At 35.2% G+C, this 25236-nt stretch overlaps 1 protein-coding gene across 1 annotated transcript in view; it reads right to left on the reverse strand.

Annotated features, from left to right (window-relative positions):
• rhea (Talin_middle and talin-RS domain-containing protein rhea) overlaps window positions 1–25236 on the reverse strand; it is a 214086-nt gene that overhangs the window by 63685 nt on the left and 125165 nt on the right. The window contains exons 12-18 of the mRNA XM_089102200.1: window positions 24934–25042; window positions 22611–22918; window positions 12404–12765; window positions 10674–11067; window positions 7175–7402; window positions 3939–4202; window positions 1504–1867 (exon numbers count right to left, since the gene is read on the reverse strand). Of these exons, the coding sequence (XP_088958326.1) occupies window positions 1504–1867; window positions 3939–4202; window positions 7175–7402; window positions 10674–11067; window positions 12404–12765; window positions 22611–22918; window positions 24934–25042 (2029 nt within the window). The remainder of the gene's footprint in view (window positions 1–1503; window positions 1868–3938; window positions 4203–7174; window positions 7403–10673; window positions 11068–12403; window positions 12766–22610; window positions 22919–24933; window positions 25043–25236) is intronic.

The following is a 25236-nucleotide window of genomic DNA, read 5'->3' on the forward strand; positions in this document are numbered from 1 at the left end:
TTTCTCTTTTCTCTTCCTTTACTTTCTACTTCCTTTTTGACTTTATTTAAAATTTCACACATGAGGTTTTGAAACCAGCAAGTTTGTAAAGGTTGGGTTATTTGTCTCTTCATATAAATGAAGATGTCCAAAACATACAACCACAATTTACCACCACAGAAATACGGAAGGACTAATTGTAAAAATATTGTGACTCACAAAGTTTTGTTTCTTTTTAATGGTATAAAATTTCACAAAGGAGAGCCAATCAGATGGTTCGGTCTCTGGTCTTTTCACTCGCTTTGTAAAGCCAGAAAAGTCTGTAAAAGGCAGGTATATTTGTAAGTCCAGAAACAAGGAATAACTTACAAAATTACCTTACGAAAATCCGTCACGAATGTAGGCCAATGAAATTAAAGCACCCTTTTAACCATGGAGCCATAGTAAAAGTAATCTTTCTTTTTATCTTTGTTGCTACCACGGCCCAATGATGAGCTGGGGTAGTAAATTAGTGAAGAATTTTCTAACGCTTAAAACTTACAAAATGGTTTGGCAAAATTCGGTATGTTACTCCGATGACGGAGACGTCGTTGACGAACGACACCGACGGAGGCTGGGAGAGAAGATGACTTTAAAAAATCTAGAAATACGAACATGGGAAAAATACGCTTTAAATCTTGCTAAAACTGGCTCTCGTTGCAGCGCTTACCCGCTCCCCTCCCTTGGGAAATTTCCCAGCGGCGCTCATGGTCATGGGCCTGAGGCTTCTATTGTATTGATGGGTTATAAGCAAGCTGAATTATAATATACCGAATATTATAACTAACTAAATATTATAATAAACTGAATATTATAACTGAATCGGTTATAATAAATCGGTTTTATAAATAAACTGAATTGAAAAAGGAACTCGCCACGTAAAAAAAAAAAAAAAAATCACTCAAACGACGATAATCCAGGTTTCTATGAAGGGGTTCCGGTAATTTTTCAAATTCTACAGGAGCACAAAAGTAAAATTTTGAAGCATTTCCAGAAAACGGTTTTTTTTTCGAAAATTTGGTAAACGAGTAGGATAGCGGCTCTCCAGAAGGAGACATGCTAGAACAAAAAGAGACATTTTTAGACGACTAATTTTATTCTCATTCTATAGTTAGGGACTGACGGGGGAGGGTGGGGATTTCTGTCCTCCCCAGAGTACGCGCTTGTCTTAACCATAATGGTTAATAGGCCAGTATTGTGTTTGAAATCTGTCCTGGTAATGGTTATCACACCAAACTCACAAATGAAGGGTTACTGGTTCGAGTTTCGGTGGTGGCTATGGTTCGGTTTGTGGCAAGGGTTAGTGAAGAGCCTCGGATATATCACGAGAAGCATCGGATGATTTGCCCCCCAACCACACGTAGCATTCACGGCAAAGGGCAGAGTATCAGAAGACCAGCAACTGCGCAACGCGGACCTCATATGCCTGCAGGTGAGACTTTGATGTTTTGTTGATGATGCTTAAAATACTAATAAAGAACTAACCTGGAAGACTGCTAAGGCAATTGGTTAGCGACTGTGTCACTTGTCTTGAAAGTTCATGCAGCCTCTGTTGACCCTGGGAATTACTAGGATCACTAAGCAGCACTCGAGATTCTTCAATGACTTTATATGCCAATCCAACTGTGCTTTGTGCATTTTCAATAGCTCTATATTGTGCTTCACGGTCATTTGTTGTTGAGGCAACTGCACGTGTGGCTTGTGTCAGGTCTCGTAGTGCGGAAGCAGTTCCACTGGCAGCAATTCCTGTGTATTTGGAATCACCTTGTGAAGCTGCGGTAAGAAGCTGTGCAACAGATGAGCCAACTGATTTTGTTGCACCGCTGAGCTGAAGAGCAGCATTTTCAGCCTAAAATGATACACAATTTTTGACAACGAAAAAAAAACTAACATTAGAGGAAAAACGGGTCTAAAACACAGAAGTAGGAAAAAAATAGAGAAAAAACTGGTAAAGAAAAGACAAGAAAAGGGTTTGCTTTTACAAAACAAGGTATTTTAACATCCACTAAAAAATGAAGTTACTCGAAAATTGGTCCCACTTCCTTGTCCTGAGCAACTTACCTCAGTGAACTGGAAATACTAATAGAATTTCGTTTAAGATTTTTTCAAAACTACAAATAAACTAAAAAAATGTATCAAAAATTTGTTCATGTTTATTTTTTTTACGTTCTTACGAGTCGAACTATTATTTCAGGAGGGGGGGGAGTCTGTCAAAACCCTAACCCCTCCCCTGGATACGGCCTTGGTAGCCATATACACCAAAATTGAATTTGAGTGTTATTACTCCCTCTGTTTGTTTATAGCGAAGTGTATAGACTTCTACGCCGCCCAGAGTGTTGCAAATTTGACGGGACAACAACTGCTAAGCCTATATGAGGTCATGAAGTCATGATATGAGGATACAGAATATGAAGACAGGATATGAGGTCATGAAGAGAAATCCCATCTCCAAGTCTGATGACTTTTATGATTTCATAATTTTTGTAATTTTCACATGATACGCCTGTTTTCGGTGGGCCCTCTGTTCGCTTTGAAAAACTATTCTCTGTGAAACAAAGTTTATGCCGGTTGAAGTACTAAGAACGGAAAAATGATCTCTGATGGTTGAAATTGGTTAAGGGGGAAGTTACACAACCATACATATCTTAAACAACTAGGGAAAGTTGAGAACTTGGAAAAAGAGAAAAAAAACTACCATTCATTAAATAAAGTTAATAATTCGCAAGTTAAGAAAACTGTAAAACTCGTAGATCGTGTAAAAGCCATGGAAGTAGTAATTTAAATCACATTCAACTAGCTGCCTGAATTCGCTTTTCAAGTCTAGCCAATTATTGCCTTCTCGCAAATATCGCTCTTGCAGCTTTATCCATCCACCTTTATCTTGCAGCTTTATCGGATGAAAGCTGCGCTGGCTCTGCTAGCTAGTGCACAAATAACAGACACACTACAATTCTTTCAAGATGCGTTTTCACTTTTCTTTTCAAGGTAATTATAGGTTATTGAATAACTGATGATTATTTTCATAACTGATTGACAATTGATTATTTATAATGACTATTGATTAATAGTCATTCGATAATTTGACTAACTATTATATTGATTTTTTGACTAAAACATTTTTATCATATTTTTGTTATTATTATTTCTGGATTATTTCGAAGTTGATTATTGAAATAACAAAAAAAAAGGATAAATAACTATAAAGATGAAGGAAATTTTTATATTATGAACTATTAATTATAAATCATTTTATTACTGCTACCATCGCGATCATGATTATTATTTTTATTATTTTTGTGTTACTTTTATTTTTTTTAATTGACTATTATTTGATAATTCAATTATTGATTGATGACAATAATTATTGGTAATGATTAAAGTAATAATTGTATTTGATGATTCAGTTATTGATTAACAGCAATAATTATTGGAAATGATAAGGGATAATTTTAAAGCTAATTATTGAAATAACGGAAAAAACAACCAGTGACAATAAAATGAAACAAAATCTTATCCCCCGTTATCCCCAGAAAGTGGCTTCAAATTAAGTGCATCCCCTATTCCCTGGAACTCGTCCAGGTCTTCACTAAGCATAGCAATTGCATCCAGGGCTTATTTTTTCTGACTGTTTTATTATTGATAATTTTCTAGCTCCTTATTGAAATAGCAAAAAAAGAAAACGACAAATAACTACCAAGATAAAAAAAAAAAAAAATCTTACATTATCCCCAGAAAGTGGCTTCAAATTAAGTGCATCCCCTATTCCCTGGAACTCGTCCAGGTCTTCACTAAGCATAGCAATTGCATTCAGGGCTTATTTTTTCTGACTGTTTTATTATTGATAATTTTCTAGCTCCTTATTGAAATAACAAAAAAAGAAAACGACAAATAACTACCAAGATAAAAAAAAAAAATCTTACATTATCTCCAGGAAGTGGCTTCAAATTAAACGCATCCACTGCTCTTTGGAACTCATCCAGCTCTTCACTAAGCATAGCAATTGTATCCAATGCTGATTCCAGCTCGAGCGGTCCACAGGCATCACGAGCTTTTGCAGCGGCGGTTTGTAGCTCCCCCAGCGACTCAGCAAAAGCTTTGGTCTTACTGGAAAGTTGCATGGAACTGGCACTGTCGGTTACAGTAGGAAGTGCTGCTTTTGCAACTTGAACCAATGGCTGCCCAGCCTATTATCATAAGAAATGTTTAAATTTTATTTAATTTGAAAGTTAGACGCTAAATGATACAGCTGAGGCAGACTTCGTGAAATGTCAATACTAAGATCAACAAAACTATAAAATTCATCAAAGGAAGAGACGTAGCTTTTTATTAGTAATTATTTAAAAAATCATTTAAATAATTTAATTTAAATAAATTATTTAAATAATTATTTATTTAATTATTATAAATAATTAAATATATAATTATTTATTTAAATAATTATATTAATGATTAAATTAAAAAAAAACAAGTTTTCTCAACTGAAAGTAAAGAGCAAGATTAAAACTTCAAATGAACAGAATGAACACCGCTCGCTCGTTGTGCTAAGGCTGGGCTCGTTGTGCTTTTGGTGCTTTAAAAAAGCTTCTTATTCCAAGTAAACAGGCCTTGTGTTTCAGGAGTCGGTTACAAAGAATTGGGCCCAAAATTCAAACTTTAGTGTAAAGACCGAAGGTTGAGAAAGGGGAAGCTCTCCTCGTATACGGTATAATTTCTGTTCACTTAAAGTTTTGTTGTTGCTCCTTACTTACAATTGAAAAAACTCGTTTTTATTTATTTTCTGATCGTTTTTCAAATTCTGCAAGAATATTTGCCTCCCTTTTCCGTGACAAATTTACCCCGGAAAATCCGCCCGTGGGAGATTCTCCTATGGAAAATTAACTCCCACTAAAATTAGCCCTGGAACATTTCTTGCTCTCTGAAAATCCCCCTGGACAATTCCCCGGGAAAATTCTTCTTGCTTTCATTTGAATTTATTTTTATTTAATTTCTGATGGTTTTCAGAATCATGCCAGGAATGTCTACCCACCCACCTCAGCCCTCCTCTGTGAAGAATTTCCCCGGAGCCCCCCTCCTATAGAAAGTTCCCTCTTTCTTTGCGGAAAAATTTCCGCGATTTTCCCAATAACAAATAATATATGAAAATAACGGGTAAATTACGTAACTTACAACCCCCCCCCCTGTGTAAAATTTCCTCCTTTCTCCCGAAACTTCTCTCCCCACGACAAATTATCCCTGTGCCCGGAAATCCCCCCCTTACCCCACACAAAAAATTCTCCCCGAAAAATTTTCGTATATTTTCCCAATAAGAAATACTATGTGTAAACAATGGGCAAATATCATAGCTTGAATCCTTTTCCCAAGGGGCTGTGGGGGCAATGTCGTCCCCAGAGGCATAGTTAAAGGCCCTTTCGACTATGCTGAATTAAATGGCTATCTCAGAATTTTGATCAGATGTCACTGAGGAAAAAAGGGCTTGGAAAGGGGGCTAGATGCCAATGTTTTAGGCCACAAAAAGGGCACTAGAACTTTTGATTTCCCTTCAAATGAGTCCTCTCCCAATCTTCTAGGGCCGATTCGATACGATCGCCCCAGGGACAAAAAACGCATATGTGATCTTTCTTCTGGCTTAAAAAAACATTTTGAATTCCACATTTGTATAGAGAATAAGGTTCTGTTACATGCTGAATCTAACGGTGTAATTTTCCTCGAGATTGCTTGACTTTTCTGGAGGCGGTTCTATACTTTTTTTGAAAATCGGGCAAATTTTCTCAGACTCGTAGCTTTTGACGAATAACATTAAACTTAATGAATTTATAAATTGGGAATCAGTACATAAAGAACCTTCTTTTAATGTGTTAATCGTTATCAAAATATCATTTTTTAGAGTTTCGGTTACTATTGGGCCGAGTCACTTCTCATTTCAGTTCATTACCATAAACTGCTTGATTTAGTCAAGACCTTGTTCGAGTCCTAGCTCCAGCGGTCCGCAGCCACCATACCCTACTGGAGAGTTGCCTGAACCGGCACTGTCAGTTACAGTAAGACCTGCTGCTTTCGCAACTTCAACTAATGGCTGTCCTGTATATTAACATAAGGACAGTTTGAATGCTCTTCAATCTGAAAGTGAGACCCTAAATGATAAAACTGAGAAGGAGTTCGTGAAATGTCAATAAGACCAACAAAGTAAAAAAAGCAAAAAAACAAAAACAAAACAAAGCTGCATAAAAAAAAGAAAAAGAAAAAAAGGATGGACATACCCCAAACCCCTTAGTCAATTAAAAAAGGCTCTAGATCTTATAAGCCCCCGATCTTCCAGGCGATGACCCCACTAACGGATTTTAAGATGATCAGTTCTATGTGACAAGCCCGAAAAAGTGGAGATTTCTTCCTCTTTGCTAGTAAAATCTTATTTCAGATTAATTTGTGAAATACCATTAAAAAAAAAACACACACAAAAAGAACAAAGCTACATAAGAAACGGCTGGCTGTAGATCTCAAAAACCCCGACCTTCCAAACGCTGACCCCTCTTCCAGCTTTTTAGGACGATCCAGCTCTTTAGGATGATCATGAAATAATATTTCAGATTAAATTTTGAATTAAAATTAAAAAAAAAAAAAAAAAAAAAACACAAGAAGAACAAAGCTAAGCAACAAAGCTACATAAAAAAAAGGCTGGCTCTAGATCTCAAAAACACCGATCTTCCAAGCGCTGACCCCTCTCCAAGTTTTTCAGGACGATATAGCTCTTTAGGATGATTAGGAAATCATATTTCAGATTAAATTGTGAAAAATCAAAAAAAAAAAAAAAAACACAAAAACCCTGATCTTTCAAGCGCTAATCCCTCTCGTACCTTTTTAGGATGATCAGGGAATCATATTTCAGATTAAATTGTAAATATCATTAAAAATAAAAATAAAAAACTCAGGAAGAACAAAGCTACATAAAAAAAGGCTGGCTCTAGATCTCAAAAACCCCGATCCTCCAAGCACTGACCCCTATCGCAGCTTTTTAGGATGTTCAGTAAATCATATTTCAAATTAAATTGTGAAATATCATTAAAAATAAAAAAAAACACATGAAGAAGGAGAAACTAACAGAGAAGTGCTGCGTTATTTTCTGAAATTGGTTGTTAATAGTAGATGTAGTAGTGCTCACCTGAATGAATTCTTCAGTAACATTGATCAGGTTGAGTTGACTAGCAGTGGACTCTGGATCCCCAATGGTTGCTTTCACTCCTTGGACAACTTTAGGAATAACTTCAGCCACGGATTGACACTCAAGTATTAACTGATCATGCATTGGCATATTGCTGTTGTATTGACCTGAATTCTGAGCGGCAGCTAAACATTGGGTGGCATTTGATGCAGCTAATTTGGCAGCGTTCTGGAAACAAGTTAAAATAATAAATGCGACACAACCGTAAGCATTTAATTTTTAGATTCTTGTAAAAAATCGTGCAGGTAGCAATGTTGCAGATAATTAGGCCGCGTTATGAAAGTAAAACAAAATAGTAGATGCGACACAACGGTAAGCATTTTATTTTTAGATTCCTGCAAAGGAAAACTCGAAATTTTTATCTCAATAGCGCCTTATATTTACTAACACAGGCACAAGTTACAATACATATTGCTTAGAATCCCAAGGACATCAAAAATATTTTCACCCTAAAAACGGTCTATTTATAACTAAAAAGTATGGTTATCTAAGACTTCCTTTTCGGTTGTGTCAAAATTATGCAATATTTTGGGCAGTATCCCATTTCCGTCAGTGTTGCCACGTTAGACATTGAAAATATATAAGAAAAACTGACTAGTTTAGCTTTACAACCCTTCTGGTCCGTATAAATTCAAGCACTATTAACGTGTTGATTCCCAAAGAAGACTACACGTCCAACATTACACCTTCTTAAACTGTTTGATGTCACTTGTGCATAGCTTTCGTTTTCTTTTTTCTTGATTATTTAGCCACGTTTCTTTTTTTTTAAATTTGGCGCCAGCTACTACGAAAATTGCATGACTGCCTACGGTGCTTTATTTCATTAAAAATTGAATTCCTGATTTCCCTTCTTCTTTTTTTTTTACATATATTTGAATGTATAAGCTTCTACTTAACTGATTTAAACAATCCTTTTTCATGGTTCATTTATACATAGCAGAAATCCATCCGGATTTAGCAATCCGTGCGGAGATTCCGTCCGTTTTCGTTCTTGAAAAACTAGCTTTCAACAACGATTTGGACAAATCAGGACGGATTCTTGGCAAGACTTTTAAATGAATAAAACGAGGACTATGGATCCTCAGAAACTTCATGATCTTTTAACTTTGGTTCAAGGCTACCCCAGCTTGTCTGATACTGCTCATCCAGGCTATAAGAAAACCAAGAAAAATGGTGTCATTTGGCTCTCTATTACTCAACAGCTTTCAGAGGAGGGTAAAAACATTATATCTTTCCTGGTGTTTTGATAATAGCTACAGGCACTGCAGCTAATTCTAATCAATTTTTAGGGGTAAATTTAGAACATAGGACCATAATGAGATATAGGACCCACCGCATCCTCTTCCTAGACTTTGTTTTTTCAGACTGAATTTCTTTCTCTTTCTGTCTTCTGCGCCTCCTTCGTAGCATAAGGACTAAAGCGAGAATCGAATTAACCAATATTCTTCTTTTAGAACTTGTCCTCATCTAGAAAACTTAGGTCACGCTGATGCATTTATTTGAAAACTGCCTTAAAACGTAGAGTTTTCTGGGCCATCGTTCGAAAAAATACGGACAGATTTCCGCAATGTGTAAGTAAACCATCATTTTCACTATCTCTGCTACTTTTCTTCTTTTAGAACTTGCAAAACTTAGGTCACGCTGATGCATTTATTTGAAAACTCTGCCTTAAAACGTGGTGTTTTCTGGGCCATCGTTCAAGAAGATATGGACAGATTTCCACATGGATTTCCGCAATGTGCAAATGAGCCATCATTTTCATTATCTCTGCTACTTTAAGACAAAAATTGACGGACCTTCTGCCCATTTTAGATTGTAGTGATGGACTGGAATACATCATTGCTACTAATATATTGCTTCTAAAATTCACTGAGTGTAGAAAAAAAACTTTTTTTTAAGAACCTATAGGTCTCTTGCTGAATCGCGCCTAAAAAAAAACTAACCACCAAAAAAAAACTAACACACACTACAAAACAAAAAAATTGAGTGCAGTAAACAGACGAAGGGAATTTAAATTTGGTAGACACAAAACAAAGCGAACAAGTATGAATTTCGACCAAAAATCTTTTTTCCGACCAAAAATCTTTTTAATACAATATCTTGATTTCTATTGCATTCTCCGACAACAAATCCTTTTCTAAAGAACATGGTTCGAAGGTATTTGTTATTAATTCAAAACCCTTTTGGAAATAAGTCTAATTCAATGAAGCGTGGAGCTCATTACATCTTTCATCTATCTATACATCATTGAAATATTTGAGAAATATTCATTTCAAAATAACATTTATATTAACATAATGAGATTAATACCTATATATTTAACTTTAAGGGTTTAATTAAAGGACGTATCCATGATTCTTTTTTTTTGGGGGGGGGGACTATTTTTTTTTCGGGGAGCGGTAAAAAAATTAGAAAACCCAACGAAAAATTTGTTTATATGCATTTTTATTACGTTTTTAACGAGCTGAGAGATTTTTTTCTGGAAGGGGGGGGGGGGTTCCCGGTAATCCCCCAACCCCCTGGATACGGCATTCGTTTCATTAGAAAAAAAGGTTAAAAATACGCTTAAAACTGACCGTGCTGCGGTATAAAACAGTGCTAGCTTTAACTTTTTAAAATGTAAAGTGAACAACTAAACCTGGGAAGGGTTGAGTTGTGTTGTTCCCGGGAAGGTGAACAACTCCCGTGATGTCATTATAATTGTTCTGAAAGCACCCGGGCAAATTTATAATCAGGCTGAATAATATTCAACTTTCAGATGTAAAATTTATGATAAACCAATCAGATTAAAACTTTAAGGCAACATTTTTTGAAATTGGAAAACATTAAGTTTTTTTTTTGCTTTTTTCCTGGAGTTGATCTGCTACTCCCCTGCATGCAAGGGCGGAACCAGGATTTTTTTTCGGGGGAGGGGGGGGTTTACTAATTTTTGACTTTTTCGGGGGGGGGGGGGTTACTAATTTTTGACTCAGTTTTCGACTAATTTTACTGATTTTTACCTAGGTTTTACTAATTTTCGACCTATTTTCGACTCGGTCAAAAATTTCGGGGGGGGGGGGGTTCAAACCGGGTAACCCCCCCCCCTGGATACGGCCTTGCCGGCATGGCTTGCTATTTTGGAATTTTCGAAATAGGAGTTTTTTTTTTTATTTTCTTTAATCCTATGTTCGAAATGAGGTGTAGACTATGTTGGTTGTTTTTGTTGTTATAGATCTATCGTTAAATAAACAAAACATAGTAATAGTAGGCAATAGTTGGGAACAAATTAGTTCCCAACTATATTTTTAATTAAATTTGTCCAAAACAATAAATCATGAAAAACAGCCAATGGGACTAACTTCCCCTTTTTTCAAATTCAAAATTGTTCTAAAAGCGATTTCAGGCTCTTTTTATGAAATTTGAAAAAAAAATAATTTTTAAATTTAGAACAAATACTTACCTCCAGTTTTTTAATTGCTTTCTTTCTAATAGCATCACCAGCAGCTACGAGAGTTACAGATTTGAGCTCTTCTGCCGCACGTCTCAATTTCGCCTGCTCAGTTGGGTCATGAGGGTTGGATGCACAGGCCTTCGCAGTTTCAACTAAGTTCGAAGTGGCTTCAGCTAACGCTCTAGCAGCAGACAAGAGGTTGTGATGGCCATCACCTGTGGCAGAATCAGCTTCACCTTTTATGGCCTGTATAAGCTGAGCAGTAGCTTGGGCTAGGATTCTTGCTTGTTTGACCATTTCTGCTGGGTCACCACTAGACGCGAATAATTTATCGGACGCCGTCATTATTGAGTCTACAGCAGATTCTTGGACATTTTCACGAACTCTGTCTCTTGCTCCATCCCTGAAATAGGAAAATAACAACTAAGTAGGGTGGTCAGATAAGAGACAAGAAGGATAACAATTAGCGACAAAGGACAGGCCTAACATCAAAAGACAAGGAGAATAACAATGAAGAGGCGAGGAAAATAACAATTAAGTAGATTGTTTAGATAAGAGTCAAGAAGAATAACATTCGGAGACAAGTATACAAGGAGCCTTGACAATAAGAAACAAGGAGGATAACAAGGAAGAGACGAGGAAACTAGGAATTAAGTAGAGGACTCAGATAACAGACAAGGAGGATAGCGATTAGAGACAAAAGACAAGGAGGTTTAACAATGAGAATCAAGGAGGATAACAAGGAAGAAACAAGGAATATAAGAATTAAATAGAGTGATATGATAAGACACAAGGAGGATGACAGTTAGAGACAAGGAGACTTAACAATGAAAGACGAGGAAGATAACGAGGAAGAGTCAAAGAAAATGGTAATTAATTAGAACGGTAAGATAAGAAACAAAGAGGATAATAATTAGAGGCAAGGAGGCTTCACAATAAGAGACAAAAAGAAGATACAAGGAAAATAATAGTTGAACAGAGTGAACAAGTAAGAGACAAGGAGGATTAAAAGTCGAGCGACATCAAACGGGCAAGCAATTAATCTTTACCAGATTTCTGTAAAATTTTATGATTTTCTACATTCGTCTACAACTATTATGCCAAAATTATTTTTTAAAAACAAATTATCTTAAGACTTTTCCTTTGGCACCACATTAAAGTGAACCATCCCCATAGCAAATGATGACTCGCTCCAATTGCGACAAGTTTTCAGAATTGTTAAAGATTGTCTTGAGTCTTCTCACACTCTCCCACTCTATCTCTCGCTCTTTCTCACGTTCTCTTATTCTCTCTCGCTTTCTTACTCTCTTCCCCGCTCCCTTCTCCCATCGTTTTACTCTCTTTCTCCGGGTCTCTTACCCTCTCTCTCTCTCTCCTCCGTTCCCTTCTCCAACTCTTTTACTCTCTCCCCAGCTCGCTTACCCTCTCTAGCTCTATTACTCTCTCTCTCGCTCTCATATTCTCTCCTTCTACCATTATCTCTCACTCTCTTACTCTCTCCCCCGCTCCCTTCTCCTAATCTCTCTCCCACTCTTTTACTCTCTCTTTTCAGCTCCCTTACCCTCTCTCTTCCTCTCTAGCTCTCTCTCCTGCGGTCTTACTCTCTCTCTCTCTCTCTCTCTCTCTCTCTCTCTCTCTCTCTCTCTCTCTCTCTCTCTCTCTCTCTCTCTCTCTCTCTCTCTCTCTCTCTCTCGCTCTTTTCCTCTCTCACTCCTCTTTTAACATGACGACTAACTTACTTGATATGATTTAAAAGGTCATTTAATGATCCAGTAACATCTCCGGCAGCCGCGTGTAGATCCCTCATTTGATTCTCATTCGGGGCACATTGCTGGCACTCAATGACAATACCCTCTACAGCTCGAGCCACCTCTCTCGCAGCTTCAATCAAATGATTCTGGCAAGATGGATTGAATATAGTCGACGATACAACTTTGGCAACGGCAACAAGTTGCGACGTTGCCAAAGCACATTGTGTTGCAGCACCTATAACACGGTTTTGATCCACTTGTTCTGGGCAAGACGCTGCAACGTGTTTTGCTTGCAGCACAAGTGCAGCTGTAGTATTGGCAACGGCTTTGGCAAGACCAAGAAGAATGTCCTAAAAATATTTGATTGACTTAAAATAAGAAGGGAAAAATCCAAAGAAGAAAACCAGAATAGAAAAAAAAACAAAAGAGCGTAAATACAATGACAGGGGAAGGCTGAAATCCCAACGTATCACTGAGGTTGAAAGTACTATAATATTAATCTCTTTCGAAACAGACCCTTTCCTAGCATTAGAAAACGGCATTAGAGTTAAAAAGCTAGAAGTTAGAGCGCAAGGAAAATTAATTCCCTAGAACTCAGAGCAAAATAATTCTAACACGGCCTTAGACACAAAGAAACATTTCCCGTTAATATTATTACCTAGTGGGAAATATACAACTGAACTTTTGAGTGACTAAAGTATGCTCAGACAAACGATTTTATTTAGTGAGTTTGATAATTTCAACAACAAAAAAATTGACAAATTGACAAGACTGTTAGTAATTAATTATTCATTTTATTGGTTATTTATTTTGAATTACTCATAATAAATATAGTTCAATGATTAATTTCATAAGTAAGCAGTTACTTGAAGTTTCGTGCGACTGCAAAACCCTTATAGGTTTTCATCCAGCGCGAAAATACTGTTTTTACTTATTTATTTATGATTGCTAAAAATTTGAACTTGAACTTATAAAAAATGATATATGTAATAGTTTAGTAAACAATACTACTACTAACAGCTCACTACATCACAAAGCCGCCTGAGACCAATACCGTTGCGCACGCTCATCCCCCACCCCAATCTTTTCAAATCTCCGCTCTTTACTCCTTCCCAAGGAATTCCAGTTAGCTAAGACTAGGAAAATAGCAGAATATTAATGATACTAAAATGGTGAGAAAGAAAAATTTTAAGATTATAAAATTTATTGTCAAGATAAATTGTCGTTTAAGTTTAACTTTTACTATCAAGAACACTGTCATGACTGTCATCAAGAAATTTCAAGTGTCACGGACATGAAAGAATGATTTTTACGCATTTTTTTTTCTTTAAGTTTAACTTTAACTTTTACTACGAAGAACACTGTCATCAAGAATTTCAAGCAAAATAGTATGTTTATATAATTTATTGTCAAGATAGATTTTCGTTTAAGTTTAACTTTTACTATCAAGAACACTGTCATGACTGACATCAAGAAATTTCAAGCGTCACGGACATGAAAGTAAGATTTTTACGCATTTTGATTTCTTTAAGTTTAACTTTAAATTTTACTACGAAGAACACTGTCATCAAGAAGTTCAAGCAAAATAATATGTTTGTAAAATTTATTGTCAAGATACATTGTCGATAGATTAAAAGTTTAACTTTTACTATCAAGAACACTGTCAAGACTGTCATAAAGAAATTTCAAGCGTCACGGACATGAAAGTATGATTTTTACGCATTTTGTTTTCTTTAAGTTTAACTTTAACTTTTACTACGAAGAACAATGCCATCAAGAATTTCAAGCAAAATAATATGTTTGTAAAATTTATTATCAAGATAGATTGTCGATAGATTAAAAGTTTAACTTTTACTATTAAGAACACCGTCATGACTGTCATCAAGAATTTCAAGCAAAATAATATGTTTATAAAATTTATTGTCAAGATAGATTAAAAGTTTAACTTTTACTATCAAGAACACTGTTATGACTGTCATCAAGAAATTGCAAGTGTCACGGACATGAAAGTATGATTTTTACGCGAAGTGATTTTTACGAAGAAGTTCAAGCAAAATAATATGTTTGTAAAATTTATTGTCAAGATACATTGTCGATAGATTAAAAGTTTAACTTTTACTATCAAGAACACTGTCAAGACTGTCATAAAGAAATTTCAAGCGTCACGGACATGAAAGTATGATTTTTACGCATTTTGTTTTCTTTAAGTTTAACTTTAACTTTTACTACGAAGAACAATGCCATCAAGAATTTCAAGCAAAATAATATGTTTGTAAAATTTATTATCAAGATAGATTGTCGATAGATTAAAAGTTTAACTTTTAATATTAAGAACACCGTCATGACTGTCATCAAGAATTTCAAGCAAAATAATATGTTTATAAAATTTATTGTCAAGATAGATTAAAAGTTTAACTTTTACTATCAAGAACACTGTTATGACTGTCATCAAGAAATTGCAAGTGTCACGGACATGAAAGTATGATTTTTACGCAATCTTTTTTTTTCTTTAAGTTTAACTTTAACTTTTACTACGAAGAACACTGTCATCAAGAATTTCAAGCAAAATAGTATGTTTATATAGTTTATTGTCAAGATAGATTTTCGTTTAAGTTTAACTTTTACTATCAAGAACACTGTCATGACTGTCATCAAGAAATTTCAAGTGTCACGGATATGAAAGTATGATTTTTACGCAATTTTTTTTTTCTTTAATTTTAACTTTAACTTTTACTACGAAGAACACTGTCATCAAGAATTTCAAGCAAAATAATATGTTTATAAAATGTATTGTCACGATAGATTGTCGATAGATTAAAAGTTTACCTTTTACTATCAAGAACACTGTCATGACTGTCATCAAGAAATTTCAAGTGTCACGGACATGAAAGTATGATTTTTACGCACTTTTTTTTATTTAAGTTTAACTTTAACTTTTAATACGAAGAACACTGTCATCAAGAATTTCAAGCCAAAATAATATGTTTATAAAATTTATTGTCAAGATAGATTGTCGTTTAAGTTTAACTTTTACTATCAAGAACACTGTAATGACTGTCATCAAGAAATTTCAAGTGTCAAGGACATGAAAGTATGATCTTTACGCAAAAATTAGTCGTTACCAATTTTAGTAATTACATTAGTTCGAAGTGATTACCCTGCAAATAACATAGTAGTAATAGTAAACAGTGAAAATTCATAAAATATATTATAAATATATCATTAATTTTTCCTTTGTCCCCACAACTTGAATATGCTTGTCCAGTTTGGCATCCTGGCACCTTCCGTGAAGAATCAGAAAAAATTGAATCCATTCAAAGAATTCATTTTCAAAGAATCTAAGTTTCCATACTCGCCCCTTCTAAAAAAGGAAAGGAAAGGTTGGAAACACTTGAGCACAGGAGAGGTACGTTGGGCCTCCGTTTTACTAAAAATGCAATAACAAACCCTCGCACGGAAAACATTTTCCCCAAAAGATACTTCTCACCCAGACACCGCCTGCCACGGACTGTTTCTGAACCCATTCCTATCTTGTCTTCCATTCGTTGACTTACCTTCAGATATGAAAAAACCTTTGTCCCCTTCATTGCTGATAAAATAAACCGCTAGTTTTCCTTTTTTTTTGTTATTTGCTAGGGGTGATACCCAAGCTTTATGTTTGTTCGTTTGTCTTGTTTCCCCCTCCCTTTTAATATGTTCTTTTGTAACGTTTTTGAATGATAATTTTATTTTCATGCTTATTTTAAATTTTCAGTTTTACCTTTTTAACTTGCTGACATTTAGGATTTTTGACTAAGGAATGATTTGTCATTCTGATATTGTTGTTCTGGCATTGTTTGCCAGTTTTTTAGTTGTCGTGTATTTTTATGATTTTTTTTGCTTACATTGTTTTTATGACTCCGCAATGCGAATTCCGCCATTCGGGGCTTCTGATAGAATTTTTTGAAATAGATATCTTATCTTTATCTCAGGATATAGATATAATAGATGTCATTATCTTTACCGTCTTTATCTTCTACTATCAAGAACACTGTCATGATCGCTGTAAAGAATTCAACTATCATGGATATGATAGTTGAATTTTCATGGACAAAATTTCTAGATTGTTATCAGTTTTGGTAACAGTTACCAGTTTGGTCAACAAAATTTCAGCCTTCAGCTGAGAAAAATAGATTTTTTTTTTTTGGTATAAGGAAAATGCAAACAATAAATCAAGCACCATAACAGAACTCTTAAGAAAGGTATTACATAGGTGGCACTTGAAGGCCAGACACATCCAGCTTTTTTTGGGCAATGGTTTCAGCAGATCAGTGGGCAAACGATAGCAGTAAAAACACAACACCCTTTACGCGAGATTTTCTATATACGATAGAAATGAAATGGAGCAGGACCGAAATAATTCAAGATTTTTTTTTATTTAAAACAGCTTTCATAGTATTGGCAAAAGCCTCAACTAAATTACGCTATCTCTTACAAGACAGGAAAAAGCTAAGCATGATTAATGGCACTTCTATAGAACGGAACAAAAGAATTGCTTTCCGGCGACTGCTGAAAAGAGTTGCTGAGCCTCTACGTCTAGACTTTGGTGTCAAGCAGGCAATGCCATCTGTGCTTTCGAGTAGGCGAGCTTTGAGTAGTTTAATGAAGATAGATAGCGTTGCGACCAAGCAAAATTAATTAGCTTTGTGTAATGTGGCTTTTTCGTATCGGATCGTCATGATTAGTGCACTTACTGAAGCTAGGAGGGATAATTCTTCGATTACTTGCACTATTTCACAGAAAATCGCCATAAAGAATGCACAAAAAGCTAAAATTGGGAGTGGCTCGCTTCAACAAAAACTTATAACATATAATGATATCATGAAATAAATCTTTCATACAGATGGTTCACGAACCAATAGAAAATCAGGGACTGGAAAAGTGATATACCCCTTATGGGTATATCACAAGAATATCCTTGGCTTGAACGAGGATATAACATCAGCCAGAGGAATTTGCTACGATCTTCCTAGTTGAAATGTTTCGAACAGAACAGGCGGCTAAGAGACCAGAGAACTTAAAAAGTACGGGTGGTAAAAATTAGTTCCGGGTTGTTAACAGTTTTGGCAAAAAATTGCCACAAAGGGATAGACATTAAGTGGAGCAGGACCAAAATAATAAAATAGTCTGTTATATAGATGTTTCAAGAACCCATGGAAAATCAGGGATTGTAATAGTAATATACACCTTGTGGGTATACCACCTAGTAGTATACCATTAGAATACCCCTGGTTGAATAAGGACAAGTTAAAACCTAGGGGAATTTGCTAAGATCTTTCCGGTTGAAATATTTCGAAGAGAACAGGCAGCTAGGAGATTAGAGCAATTAAAAAGTACATATGAGAATATAAGTACGGGTAGTAAAAATTAGTTATAGGTTGTTGCCAGTTTCGGCAACAAATTGCCGTAAAAGATAGAAATAGAGTGGGGCAAGACCCAAATAATGAAATAATCTGTTATGCAGATGGTTCAAGAGCCCTTGGAAAATCCCCAAGAGCCCAATACCCCTTGCGAGTATACCACCTAGTGGTATACCATCTGAATTCCCCTGGTTAGACTGAGGGGATAACAAGTTAAAACCTATGAGACTTTGCTACGATCTTTCCGGTTGAAATGTTTCGAATAGAAAAGGGAGCTAACAGATTGGAGGAATCAAAGAATATATATGGGAACGTATATGTTTCTTTCAAGCCTGGCTTTTTAATTACTGTTGAGGTCTTAAAAGGACGCTTCATCGAACAATGATATGACCTGTTATGCAGATGGTCCATGAACTCACGGGAAGAGGAGAAATGGAATAATAGATATACAAGAATGCCTCTGATTTGAATAAAAAGATAACAAGTTGTTACCTAGGGGAATTTACTACGTTTTTCCAGGCTGAAGTGCTGGGAATAAAAGAAGCAGCACAGGTGGCAACACAAAGGTATGGATAAATGCATCTTAATTTAAGCATGGATCAAACAAGGTTATTGAGGTTGTTAAGAGCAGACAAAAAGGGAGTTGGGGTGCATAGACTAGAATCTAATGGAAATCGATTAAACGGATGCTGGGTCCAGGATATTCAGGGATCATATGTAATGAATTGGCAGTTGAAGCTGGTAAGGCTGGTTCATCACTGACAGGCTAAGTACCGGGGCCTTTCATTTCTACTCTATGTAGCCTCTTTCACTTCTATGTCTAAAACCTAAGGCAGTTAGTAGGGCCTTTCTTTTGCACATCATTGTGCTAAGATCTTACATTTTTCGACAGAAAACGATCTTAGGGGAAATCTTAGGGCTAAGATCTTACTTCTTTTGTCGTTTTTATGCCAACACCGTGCATCATTCTGTTCTGATCAGCGGTGTAAGACCAATGATGAGTATCAAAGTTCTCACCATTGTTCTATGTAGCAAGAAAATGGTATTCTTTGCATTTTTTTTACTAAAATTAGCGAGTTGCAAGATCTTAGAACAATGATGAACTAAAGAGCGATAATCTTTGCAGAATGATGTAAGATCTTAGAAGTAAGACCTTAGTGTTAAAGAACAGGATTAGTAATAAAGAGACGGAGGTACGGAATGGCGGACCAAAATTGGAATAGAAAGATGGGATACCCAAAAAAAGAAAGGGAGTGATTCCGAAGTTTAACTTCACGCTGACTAAACATTCTTTAAGACATAATGGGTTTGAAATACGAATCGTTAGTGAGGCTATTATAGGTTTTGCGAATTTCCAGAATCATCTCACTCGCACAGAAAGAGCTGATACCCCATTTTGTCAAAAATGTGCGATATCCATGGAAACAAGAAGGCATTTAGTTCAAGATTATCTGGTCGGGATTAGATAACGGTTGAATGTCCAAAAATGGATGTAAAGCTAGAGGGCATATCTAGGGAAAGTAATAGGCCTTTTCGACTGACAATCTGGGTTCTTGAATTGAGAATCCAATCGTCAAATTTGTTATCTATTCGTAATCCGATCGTGGATTTCTACATCGATTCACGATCCGACAGATTCTAGCTTGGATTGTCAAATCGACAACCCTTATTTAGTCGGGCGTAATAGATTTAGGACTGTCAGATTGTAGAAAAAGTCAAGACCTTACAATATGTATACATTTTGCGTTGTTTTAAGATATGGAAATCTTTTTTTATAAGAAGTTATACAGCTATTTCCTTTATTTTTTTGAATTTCGTCTTCAATACTTCGTTCATTTCCCTTGATAGGCCTCAGTAACATCTGAAGTCTGATTTTGGACTTTCCAAATAATGCACTAAAATTTGATTTTTTTTTTTCTAATGATTGCATTAGTTTTAATGATAGGTCTTGTAGCAACTACCTACGTCGCCTGGCCTGGCTGGCCAAACTGACAAAAAAATTCGTGGTCGTATTTGTAAGGTACCACCCTCGACCTCGGTCCCCCTTGGCCCACGCCTTCTTATTGGTTATTCGCAGGTATCCCACGTATCTAGAGGACTCTCCCAAAGCCGCGACCTGGTAACGCGCTTGGGCTGCAAGGGGTAGCTCTCACTGAGAAGGTAACTCAGTGAATCTAAGTTTTAACGATAGTATTTTATTGTCTTATTTTATTTTATTTATAATAAATTATATTATTTTATTTATAATATCAGTCAATCAATCAAACATTTATTACCCACTCAAGAGAAGAAACAGTGGAGTAAGACACAAAAAGAAAGAAAGAAAAGGACACACACTGAAAGATTCATAATATATATAAAAGCGCATTAACATCACATTAACCTGTATTCAAAATAAGTGGAAGATCACTTAAATTAAAAAAAATACACGCCGTTAACGGCCAGACCACTGTGTCAATCTTTGTGCTCAATAGATCCTCTCAACCAGGGCAGTTAGGGCAGTCGCGGCGTCGAAAAATTACAAATTATTAATGAGGCCTAGAGGTCGGGTGCACCGCTAGAGGCATATCAAAATTTTGCACATTTAAAATAATTAGTCCGCAATATATATAATTCGCTGAAGATAGACCTTGGAAAAAGAGCCAATATATTCATTTAAGGTTAAAACAACTTCACTATCTTAGATAAATTCCCAATTGCTATTTTTGTTTTAATATAAGGCAGTATAGTCTTCTTTGTTATTTACCTAATGCCCAACCACTGGTAAAATGTATAGTATGGGTGGTGAAACTAAATGTTTTACCTCTGGATGGTCCCAACCCGACTAATGAGTTTTTGAGTGTGGAGCCGATGGACCTTTGTGGCCTGTGCCTCCACTCAGTAGGGTGAGTCCTCCCGTAATAACAATAATTATACCAGTATTTATAATTATATTTTTCCCAGAGAAATTGCCTACGGAATAGATTGGGATGGAGGAGGAGCGTGCGTAGCTGTGTTGGCCTCAGGCGGCTTGGCGCTGCGGTGAGTTGTTAGTAGTAGTAGTAATTACATTTGTTATAAGTGTTTACCTTGTTAATACTAATAACATAGCAGTATTAGTAAAATAATGAAAAAGCAAAATAGTAATAGTTTTTAAATCTATATCAAGAAAGCAGACTAGTTTCCTTTTTGTCATGTATTTGTCACCTTTTGCTAGCAAAGACACTGTCGTCAAAAATTTAACTATGATACACATGAAAGCAGGAATTTCATGCAAGAAATAGTTTGAAGCGGTTATCAGTTTTGTTGATAGTAATAATATAGTAGTATTAGTAAAATAGTGAAAAAAGCAAAGTAGTAATAATTTATAAAATTCATGTTAAGAAAGTAGGCTAGTTGTCATTATCTAACAAGCCTGTGGCTTTCTCTTGTGTTGAATAAAATGTGCTTGTCACCTTTTATTATCGAAGAAAGTATCATGACTGTCGTCAAAGATTCAACTATGATGCACAGGAAAACAGGAATTTCATGCAAAAAATAATTTGAAGTGGTTACTAGTTTTGGTAATTACAAAAGTCCTAAATGTTTACCCTGTTAATAATTATAATTTAGCAGTAATAATAAAAGACAAATTATAACAGTCTATAGAATTTTTTATCAAAACAGTAGGCTAGTTGTCATTATCTTTGGCATGTATTTGTCACCTTTTATTATCAAAGAAAGTATCATGACTGTCGTCAAAGATTCAACTATGATGCACAGGAAAACAGGAATTTCATGCAAAAAATAATTTGAAGTGGTTACTAGTTTTGGTAATTACAAAAGTCCTAAATGTTTACCCTGTTAATAATTATAATTTAGCAGTAATAATAAAAGACAAATTATAACAGTCTATAGAATTTTTTATCAAAACAGTAGGCTAGTTGTCATTATCTTTGGCATGTATTTGTCACCTTTTATTATCAAAGAAAGTATCATGACTGTCGTCAAAGATTCAACTATGATGCACAGGAAAACAGGAATTTCATGCAAAAAATAATTTGAAGTGGTTACTAGTTTTCGTATTTACAAAAGTCCTAAATGATTACCCTGTTAATAATTTAGCAGTAATAATAAAAAGTGAAAAAGACAAACATGAAAGAAGGAATTTCGTGCAAAAAATAGTTAGAAATGGTTACTAGTTTTAGTATTTACAGTAGTTCTAAACGATTACCCTGTTAATAATTATAATATAGTAGTAATAACAAAAAGTAAAAAAGCCAAATTATAACAGATTATAGAATTTGTTATCAAAATAGTAGGCTAGTTGTCACTAAGTTAATAATGTCTTACTATTACTAACCTTTAACTATCAATGGCACTATCGTCAAGAATTTGGTTGTCATGGATACAAAAGTAGGATTTTCCTGGTAAAATTAGTTTTAATAGGACTGGTCTAAAAGAACAGATTTTACATTACCAGATTTATTTTTATTTTTAATAAGCCAAACAGCTGCGCCAACTGCCACAAGGCATGTGCACTGTCTCTCAAGCTTGTATCTGTGTTTAGATAAAAATGTTCTAATCTATTCAGAAAATATGTGCCATTTTATAAAAATAAATAGTCCTAACCAGGGGCGCATCCAAGATTTTTTTTTTCGGGGTGGGGGATACAGTAGAAAATTCTAAAAACACATCCAAAATTTCTTTACTCAGATTTTTGTTACGTTTTCACGAGTCGGACAATTTTTTTTTTTGGGGGGGGGGGGGGGGGGGAAGGGGATTAAACCTCGTAGCCCCCTGGCCACGGCCTTGGTCCTAACTATGAGAAAACTAACCTGAATCTCTCTATCAACAGCATCTTCATCTCCCATGGCAGTCAGAACTTGCTTACTACTTTCGCCAACTTTAGATGCGGCACCCAGAAGATTTTGTCGCGGCTCTTTATTCTCAGGTTCAGCAGCACTTAACAGGTCAGAAAATGCACCAGCTAGCTTTCGAGCGGCGTCCATCAGATTATCACCTTCTTTCTCGTCCTCCATTAGAGCGGCAATCATTTTCACCCCTTTCGCCATTTCTGGTAAATTACTTGAGATGGTACTGATTGCGGCACCAACTGCTTGATGATCCACCGATTCAGACGAGGCTGATAATACCAAACAAGGTTAACTTACAATTTAAGAATAGACAGATCAAGACTTATTAAAAAATAATTAGCGATAAGTGCCGAAAATTAATGACGATTAGGGTTAAAAATAAACCAAGAATAAATCAAAATTATTAATTAAACAACATGAAATTAAATTAATTAATTAATAAAGCCTTTCGTATGAGTTTGCTATTTGTCTCATCCTTTGAAAACATCGTAGACTCTGTAATATATATTTATTGGTTTAAGTACCATCTTGGGACAATTCATAACCGAGAACTGCAACTTTCTAAGATTTATCTTTTGATAGTTTCAAAATTACGAAATTATTAGGGCAGTATCATATTTTAATCAGTGTTGCCACGTAGAATCGTGAAAAAATAGGCAAAACTAAGTAGCAAAACTAATAAATTAAATACGGCAACACTTTTTATCTGTAAAAATTCAAACAGTAACCACTTGTTAATTTCCAAAGACAACTACAAGTTTTAAGAAAAGTTACACTTTCAACAGAGCCGATTTTAGGGGGAGACAGGGGGGGCGTAGGAATTTTATGGGTGCAAAATTTCAAAATAACAATCTAACATTTATAATTATTTTGTAATTTTTTTAATTTTATTTTTATTGAATAAAGAAGGGGCACAGTTGGTACTAAGGAAAAAAACAATTGAATCCGAAATCTTCATTTTTTTTAAAATCCTTTCCCATTTAAAGTAAAAAAAAATCAACTTTAAATAAATGAAAAATGTTGTTAATAAATGAAAATTTCGTTAATAAACCAGAATTTTGTTAAAATCGTTCGAGAAAATTTTGTGAGACGGGAGGGGGGCAATACTCAAGATTTTATGGCTCTGGCCAAGAGAGGCCAGAGCCACAATCAACAGTCAAAAACTATTTTCTACCGTATTTTATATCTTATTTTTACAGATTTTTCTCCACGTTTCTTTTTTTTTGTTTAATTGGGTGCCGCCTAAAAAATATTGTAACTAAAAAAAATTAAAGCTTTAAAATTGCATATTGGCACCAATAAGGTTTTAAAAAGGTGGAGTTATATGCTTTCCTTTCTGGCATACACATAAGGAATAAATATAGTTGATATACGAAAATGCGTCATATACATAAACCAATGAAATTAAAACACATTTTTTACCATGAAATTACAGAAGTTATTTCTCTCGTTCTCTGGAGTGGAACCTAATTAAGGCAATTGGTTCTCTTTGTATTAGGCGGCTTAAAATCTGGCTACCAACTGATATTTGAATCTTTTTAGCTTTAATCGGAGATTCACATTAATTTTTTTTTATCCTTCGTATCACGAGTCAAAAAGCCTCAAGAAGGATATTTATGCTCCCATTACGTGCACATATACTACGCATAATAGTTGACCATTATTGACGATTCTAGACCAGTCTAAAACCATATGAGTCTACTAAGTCTAAGTCCACCTCCACTAAGTCTAAGCCCACTAAGCATAAGCCGAATGAGTCTAAGAGCCTTGAGAACCGCTATTATTGCTCTCATTATATAGACGTATACTATGTATAATATCTGAACATTAGTTGCTATTCTAGACTATTCTAGAGCGATATAATTCTACTAACTATAAGTCTAAGTCCACGTTCGCCAAGTACAAGTCTAATTCCTCGTGAACTAAGTAGGCTATTGTAGGCTAAAAAGGCTAAGGAACTAAGTAGTGTAATTCTATGCCAACTAACTACAAGTCTAAACATAAGTCCAGTATGCATAAGCTGTACAAGCCTTCGAACCTTAGGGAGGGGTATTATTCTCATTACACACGCGTATAATGTGTAAAGTAATTGAGATTAGGCGACTTTTCTAGATCCGTATATATCTACCGTGAACTTTTACATTTTTGCACTGTTGCAGTTCAGCCTTTCTTTTTATATATAGGTATAAATATCCCTTCCATAAAAAATCAAACAATAACAATGAATCAAGTATAGCAAGTTCTAAGATACCCTGAATATACGTATTTTGACATAAGTGCTTACCTCCAGTAAGCTGAACAACACTCGCTGTTGCAGCATTCATCGCTGCAATTTGGGAGGTTACTGATTGCTTCTTCGTGTCCATTGTAGTTCTCTTCCATTTTATTGAGGCCTTAAATTAAAAAAAACACAAGTTTTGATTTTTTTTTTCTTTTTTTTTAAAAAATAAATTACAACGAAAATAAAACAGCAGGAAAATAATACCTTTGCTCTTGTCATGTTTTTACAGATTCGCCAAGCGCAGCAAGAACACTGTTTAAATGTAGATAAAAAATTAAACTGCATCACATCCAAGACTGTTTTTTT

This window comes from Artemia sp. Qi Xiang Cuo, chromosome 16, assembly GCF_049724085.1.
Source record: "Artemia sp. Qi Xiang Cuo chromosome 16, ASM4972408v1, whole genome shotgun sequence".
Classification (NCBI taxonomy): Eukaryota; Metazoa; Arthropoda; class Branchiopoda; order Anostraca; family Artemiidae; genus Artemia; species Artemia sp. Qi Xiang Cuo.